General features: G+C 44.5%; 1 protein-coding gene across 3 annotated transcripts in view; it reads left to right on the top strand.

Annotated features, from left to right (window-relative positions):
- The first annotated feature begins 287 nt into the window (after positions 1 to 287).
- The window catches only part of LOC117772070 (transmembrane protein 132C-like), a 129,198-nt gene continuing 122,130 nt past the window's right edge, over positions 288 to 7,355 (top strand). The window contains exons 1-2 of one of the 3 annotated variants that reach the window (XM_034603007.1): positions 288 to 669; positions 1,077 to 1,284. In XM_034603007.1, coding sequence (XP_034458898.1) covers positions 1,218 to 1,284 — 67 coding nt within the window. In that variant the 5' untranslated portion in view covers positions 288 to 669; positions 1,077 to 1,217. Of the gene's footprint in view, positions 1,285 to 7,355 lie in introns of all 3 variants that reach the window. The other 2 variants (XM_034603008.1, XM_034603009.1) reach the window with 2 other exon arrangements.

Below are 7,355 nucleotides of genomic sequence, written 5' to 3'. Positions count from 1 at the left end.
CGCATTTTCACCACCCAACCGAAAATGTAATTAAACCTATTGCATCGTGGATTTCCTTTCTCTAATTTGGCATCAACTTTTTTCTATCTTCTATTTTCCTCTTTCAAAATAAAACAAAAAACGCACAACCCCCTTCATGTGGAAGGAGTGAGCTGGATGGCACAATACTTTGCTGACGTGACGCGTGCACAGACTTGCCAATCTGTGCCCCAAGAGTGCGTGCGTCGTCCCCACGCAACACCACCACCCAACCTCCCCCTTTCCTCCCTCCTCCTCCTCCACCTCTCGCCGTTCCTGCACCAGCCCTCTCTCCCACCCCCGGGGTCCACAGCCACCGGGGCGCGCAGAGCTGCTCACTTCGCCCCGCGCCTCTGATCCGTGCGCACGCCTCCCTCCATCTCCACATCACATTGGAAAGTTGAAGCACCAGGAGGGGGGGGGGATCTATCTATTTGCCACATCCAGCTGCGTGAGGACCGCATCGCTCTATGAGAAAGAAGAGGAGGAAGAAAAAATCATGAGGATTTTGGAAGCTGTGAATTGTTGAAGACTTTTTTTTCTTCCTGTTCTCATCGTGGAGTGGAAACAAAATATATCGCAGCCCGGTGAGAGGAAGCTTTATTTGGACGCCACATTTTGGATGAGAACCTCGGCGCGGTAGGGGAAATGGTAAGAAGCAAAGAACTCAACACTGCATGACTTGTTCTCATTTGAGGATTCTTCTGTGACCTCCTGACTGATTGGCTTTATTTGGATCCCCCCCCCCAACTAAAAATAGAGACGATGACTAAACCCCTGGGTGATCAAACAGGCTGTTAGCTCCCCTGGGTGCTGCGGGGTGCGATTGGTGACAGCCGGGTTGTTTTTACGCACCGCGAGGCACCTGTTTTATCCCTCACAAATGAACAGTTCAGCCAAGACACCGAGAAGAATCAGCGCAGCAGCCAAAAAGACAAGTTGATTTGATCTGTATCTGCTTGAAAACGACACATCTGGACTCCACTTTTCTGTCTCATTTGGCTTCTTTAGGACCAGGACCGATAACGCAGGTGGTGTTTTCATGTGTGTGCTGGCAGGTGGCGGTCGCGCACGGACTACAACAGTTTTCTTTTAAATGGGGACCCGCTCGGAGAGGATAGATCGCGTCCAAGGTCGTGCGCCTTCCTGCTGAGAGAGTTTATCCAACGACCCCCCCACCACCACCACCGGAAACAAACATGTGTCCCCGGCCAGACGCGCGGCTGCTCCGGTCTGTGGGACTCACGGCGCTGCTCCTGTGCACAGGTAGGACCCCCCCCCACTCTGAGGAAATACCCACTCAGCTAATGTCAGTGCAAAGAATGATGGGAATCAAAGGTAACGGTCACATAATAAGAGGGGGTGTAGATGCATCAACCTCAAGTGAGGGATTTTATCCACTGTGGTGATAATGGCATGCAAATGATTCCCTTTCAGCACAAGAGGACATATATCATTTATGAGACATATAATTAGCTGTAAGCAGTTGTGGCAGAATACAAAATGACGTGTAATATTAACATGAATGAACTGTGACAGTTGCCTAGTGTGTGTGTGTGTGTGTGTTGGGGTGGGGGGGTGGGGGGGGGGGTGTTGTATACCAGCACTGAATCACTAAATTGGGATGCAGTGTGTGAGCATGGCACTGCAGAGCACCAGGAATAACAACAGGCTGCAGAACGAGAAAGTGCATCTTCCCTTTTTTTGGGGGGTCTTTTCATCAAGTTTGTGCACTTGGAGAAATGTCTGTGTGTGTGTGTGTATGTGTGCTGTTGTGTTGTTGAGTGTGCTGGGTTGTATAAATCTGCCAGTGAGAGTGGGCGTTTGGGTTATACGAGTTTTTCTGCGAGTTTTGTGGGCTCATGCAGACGGGTAAATAAAGATAAAAACGTGCATATATGAAAAACACCCATAACTAATTTCATTATGGAAATATCACTTTTAACCCTAAATGGAAATTAAAACTTCTAGACGAGGGTTTTATTTTTATACATTTTTGTCCGTCCGACCATTTATATTATTGCTGAGATCTGGCGATATATGGCAACGATGCTTGAAAGCCCTTAAACCTCGGCCCATTAATAACAAGAGCAGTCACACTGAACAAACTCTGTGCATATTATCTCAAGCACTTATTTGCAGAAGTGCGCTGGAGTAGCCAAAGCCGGTCATCGAGTAAAAGGGCAGTTGCGGAAACAGAGGTCAGGGTTAAAATGTTATGTCAATACAAACACTCTGCTGTAAACACCTCTCGAATTCACCAGCGTTACTTCCTGGTTCAACTCTGGCCCATTAACGTTGACTCCTTTAAACAGTTAATTGGTTTTAACGGACCTGTCTGATCGCTTGACTGGTTCGGTCTAGTGGACTATTTCTGGGGAATTAGAGTATTTACGTTATTGATAAAAAATGTTTTAACAATTATGGCGAGAGGAGAGGGGATACCTCCCCTTAAATCTAATTAAACTCCACCAAATTGCAAAAATTCATGGATATTCAGTTCCCTAAATATGCCTGGTTTTCTTTCATCAAGAACCATGAATTAATCACTAGGAGATGTAAGAAAATAAAAAGCCCTATCTCTCAACCCCCCCCCCCCCCCACCCCCTTTGTTCAGATCTGCACCAAAATGTAATGGCTTCTTTCTTTCCCCCATCCTTCTACCAAGTTTTATGGAAATCTGTTGTGTTGTGATTGTGCAATCCTGCTGGAAACCATACAAACCAATGGATGGGGGGTTGAAAATATAACCTCCTTAAAACCTGTATGGTGCAAAGTGTGTACCTGTCTTCACCTGGAGAAAGTCTCTCCAGAAATACACAGTTATACAGGGCAGACGTTGATCCGTGTGTGTCTTGGTCTGGTCAGCCTCTTAATCTTCGCAGGGGACAGTGGACAGGAAGGTAAAAGGAGAAAGAAAGAAAAAAAGAAACAGTTTCCCACCTCGTCACTCAGCCCCCCTGCTGTGCAGAGTCTCGGAGGATATTGTGACTCTCCAGCCATCTGATTGCTTTCACCGGGAGGTTCTGGGTTGTCTGCGTGACACACGTGCACTGACAGGCACACACTGGAGAGGATATCTACACACACACACACGCGCTGTCAGACCGGCCATCAGGACATTTGGAAAAACTCCACATAACCTGGCATACTATAGGCAGCTTTTTTAGACAGATGGGAGGATTGTCATCTCTTAGTCAGTTAGAAAAAAGTTTCAGGGGTGACATGTTGCTTGGTAACCACTTCAGAATCAGGCAAACTTATAAAAGTTGCAGAATTTGTTCTTAACGACTTCATAACTGTATAAACAAAAGGGATTTCTGCTTAATTGTGGGCTCAGAATGAGGCAAACTTAAATTTGTGCTTTTGATTCACTACTTGATAGCATAACAGTTTTATTTCTGACTTTTGAAGCATAAACAAAGGATTTTAGACGTAAATAAAATGGCAGGCAGTAACCGCCAAGGCCCAACAGTCCCCTTGTGAATCCACATTTAAATTCACTTGATGTGGATTTTAGTTTCCTCACCAAAACTGCACATACTCCTTTTTTGTTTTTCATCAAGATCCATGAATTATTCTATGAGCAAAAAGGCCTTTTTTCACAAAGAAAGATGGAAAAATATCCTGGATCTGCCCCCTCATCTGGATCCGCACCAATATTTAATTGGTTCTTTCCGTACCCATAATGCATCTTTCCACCAAGTTTCCGAGGTAAATCTGTCTGGTAGTTTCTGTGTAATCCTGCAACATATTAAACAAAAGCAGGCTGGCGGAGGTAATAAAGTCATGTTGAATGTTTGATATTCCAAAAAAACACACATCTCTGTATTTTATAGGCTTATCTGTGCATAAGGCTGTTATATTCACGCTATATAGTTTCCATCACTTGCCTAAAAAGTGCTTGAATGCCTGGTGTAAAGGGCAGTGTGCTACAAGAGTGGGAGGATTCCCACTCAGAGTTTTCCTGCTCTTTTATATGTGCGTGGGCTTTACCAGAGTGGATTGGGAGGGAAAGTTGAAAAGTTACAAAACCAGAAACGCATTTAGCCCTAAATTAATAATAGCTCCCCTGGTCTCCCTCACACACACACACACACACACACACACACACACACACACACACACACACACACACACACACACACAACCCTATCAAGATCGCGGTTGCCAGAGATGTTCATGGAAGGAGAAATTGAGAACAGCTTGGAGCTTCAGGGTGTCTGATCACCATAACCCGTTTAGCCATGTACAATTTGCTATGATCTAAACTTCAGAGTTGAATTATTTAATCACAGTGCTGCAGATATCAGGGAATGCTCATGTCATCCTCTGGTTATTACCAGAGAAGGAAAATTGAAATGGTGCAACTCTGCAAAACAGCAGATTATGTCCAATGCATTTTACTAGAATGGTTTAGGTTAATTTGTTGGTCTTTTGGCCACAGGTTTGTAAAGCTGCTTTCAGACCTGCACTGAACTCCACACACTTTCCTGACATTTTCCAGAGGAGCTGTATGTGGGAACGCAATCGTCAGAGTCAGTCGCTCCAAACATTATGCATAACCTTTCCTACCAGTCCCCCCTAGTATAATGTACGGAAAAAAGGAGCCCAAGTGAGAATGCAGCAGGAAAATGTCCGGAGAATGAACAGCGAGCGTGTTGATGATGTTTCTCACATGCAAAACTAAAAAATCTCAAAAGAAAACTAACATGTCAGGATGGAGTAGAGGTGTCATACACATAGAAGACACCAACGAAGATGGTGACTCGAAAATACATGCTCTACCCAGACGCCACCTCTCAACTGAACGCTATGGACACTCTCCTGTTGTTATGAACGCATCTAACCTGAACAATATGTGAGAGACAAACTCCCGACAATGTCCAGACCCAAGTTTTCTGCACAATGAGCTCCTGGAGAGACGAGTTCAGCTCTGTATCCTGTAGCTCTGTAAAAGTCTGAGGCTGTTTCTAAATACCTGTCTAGCCACTGTTGGGATGGTGACGTCCGTGTGTTTGTCTGAGTCAAAGTTCGGGACGTTTTTTCAGTCCCTGTCACTGACAAACCCAGTAAATTAATTGCTCCCATTAACCTTTGAGTCGCACCGTTTGTCACCCTGATGAATTCCCTGTCAGGTGTGAGAGGTGAAGTGTTTACGACGATTGAGCTGCTTTATAAAAGCATCAAATACGCTTTTTCAGTTCGAATGTTTTTGTTGCAGCTTTTTTCATCATTTTCCACATTTCAAATAATGAACTCATGCTGAACAGGTAACAACTGGAAACAGGTGGGACCTGTCTTTCAATAGCTTAGCAAAAAAGTATTTTTTGTCAATTGCCAGAGCCGTTCTAATCAGCATCTGTACCCCCTTTGGAGGCTGCAGTGGATTTCACACTTCTGAAGACATTCTGTGGGATGTTGTACCGCAGCTGCCGCGGAGAATGTTTAATAATCTACTGACGAGACCACGGAAGATTTAAAGCAGATAATCCTGTGCCAGCGATGGGAGAGAGGAAGGGCCCGGAGTGACCCTGCTCACACATTAAGAGAAATATAAACTGGTGTCTACTTCCAGGACAGCGAAGTCTCATGGGATCTTGGCTCTGGGCGTCTCGTGGTTTGATTCTCGGAGGAGGTTGGCAGGGCAGCGATTCTGTTTAAAGAAACTGCGAATGCCAATCGAATCAGCTCAGTTTGTTTTTCTCTCTTTTTGTCTATAAGTAATTTCTATGAGCTGAAATGTGGATTAAAATTAAAACAGGCACTGGGGTTCTTTCACTTGAGGCCTCGACCAGGAAGCTAAAACTCTCCCGAACAGTGTCGGTCTTTAGCGGCACAACGCAGCCCTCCAGACAAATACGCATTCAATAACAATTTTTTTGCCAAATCCACTGCAACATTGTACTATCTCTGAAGGAAACGCCGCAGTAGGAAGTGATGGATGGAGCCCGGTTTGCCCCATGTGACACAGCATTTTGCACAAGGCTCCAGGGAGCAGCAGGAGGAAACGATGCACCGGGGAGCCATATGTCATACTAAGTGGGTCATAACACAGACACACAAGTCGTGATGTGAAAGGTAAAGTTATGTACTTAAAATTAGTCTTAAGAATTTGTCGTGCAAACCACCAAATCTTATCTACTTGGATCAGGTTCAATTATATGTCAAACTGAGCCACTAGTGGTTGAAAGAGACAATTTTGTGCTAGAGGATTGTCACACAACAGAAAATCCCAATATCAGCTCACTCAAGTGCGAGAGGACATTCTTTCCCAAGGTCCTCAATTCTGGAGAATTTGTACTGTGGCCCGATGTCCCTGCACATCTTTTGAAAGTCTCCACTTCCATAACTACAGCTGAACAAATACTGCAAGAAGCAGCAGATGGATCTGATGGCAGGAGGTGATTAGTCATGAGAGCTCGGCAGCAGTCGTTCCCTCCTCGCAGGTTAATTAAAGGAGAAAAATGTCACGCGTGGTTTCAGTTAAATGTTAAGGTAAATAAATAAGTCACTTTATTTTGGTATCGAAGCAGGGACACAATCTTCCCTTTCATCATATTCGAGTGCTGTTTGCGCCTCAGCGTGACCACGTCAACCTTCGACTCACGTCATCATCCGCAACTTTTTGTAAACGTGTCATTAATTTAATCAAGAGATCCGGCTCAAACTGGTCGCATTAAAGAGTAATTTCTAGGCAACGGGGGTTGTATTGAAATGTCGTTTCTCCCTCGTCAATCCAAGGCTCGTGTAAAAACATTCCTTACCATGGCAACTGCGGAGGTACAGTCGTGCAGCTAATGAGAGAAAAAGGAACGATGTTTGATTTTTTAAAAAGATTTTTCTGAGTTGTTGATTGCAACATCTTTAAATCTTCATACTGGCTGGAAAACAAGTTCCAACACAGGAATAAACTTGTGTCAGGATGACTCAGATAAACAGCTCCTCTTATGAACATGAACAACTTTTTGATTTCACATATGACGAACGCAGCACGAGATTTGTTCTCAATCAGACGCGTTCACAACACTACACATCGACACCTACACATTGTTGCCCAAAACTCTCGAATCCTGTCGTCTTTCCAAGTTGACAGCTTTGTCTGCGTCTTGTTCACGTACGACGCCTCTTTCTCCTCCAGAGATATTTATATTCTTTTTGTATTTTTCAGTTTCATGTCCGTCACGTGTTAGAAAGCTCATCAACACGCTCCCTCGCTCGCTGTAAATTATCCAGACATTCTCCTGCTGTATTCTCACGTGGGTTCACGATAGAAACGTTGGGACGTCAGCGCATGTCGGAAAACAGCTTTATTGTCTTTTAGGCAATTCACTTTA

This window comes from Hippoglossus hippoglossus, chromosome 12, assembly GCF_009819705.1.
Source record: "Hippoglossus hippoglossus isolate fHipHip1 chromosome 12, fHipHip1.pri, whole genome shotgun sequence".
Taxonomy (NCBI): domain Eukaryota; kingdom Metazoa; phylum Chordata; class Actinopteri; order Pleuronectiformes; family Pleuronectidae; genus Hippoglossus; species Hippoglossus hippoglossus.
Note: the sequence above shows the minus strand (reverse complement) of the source record. Positions and strands in the feature narration are given on the sequence as shown.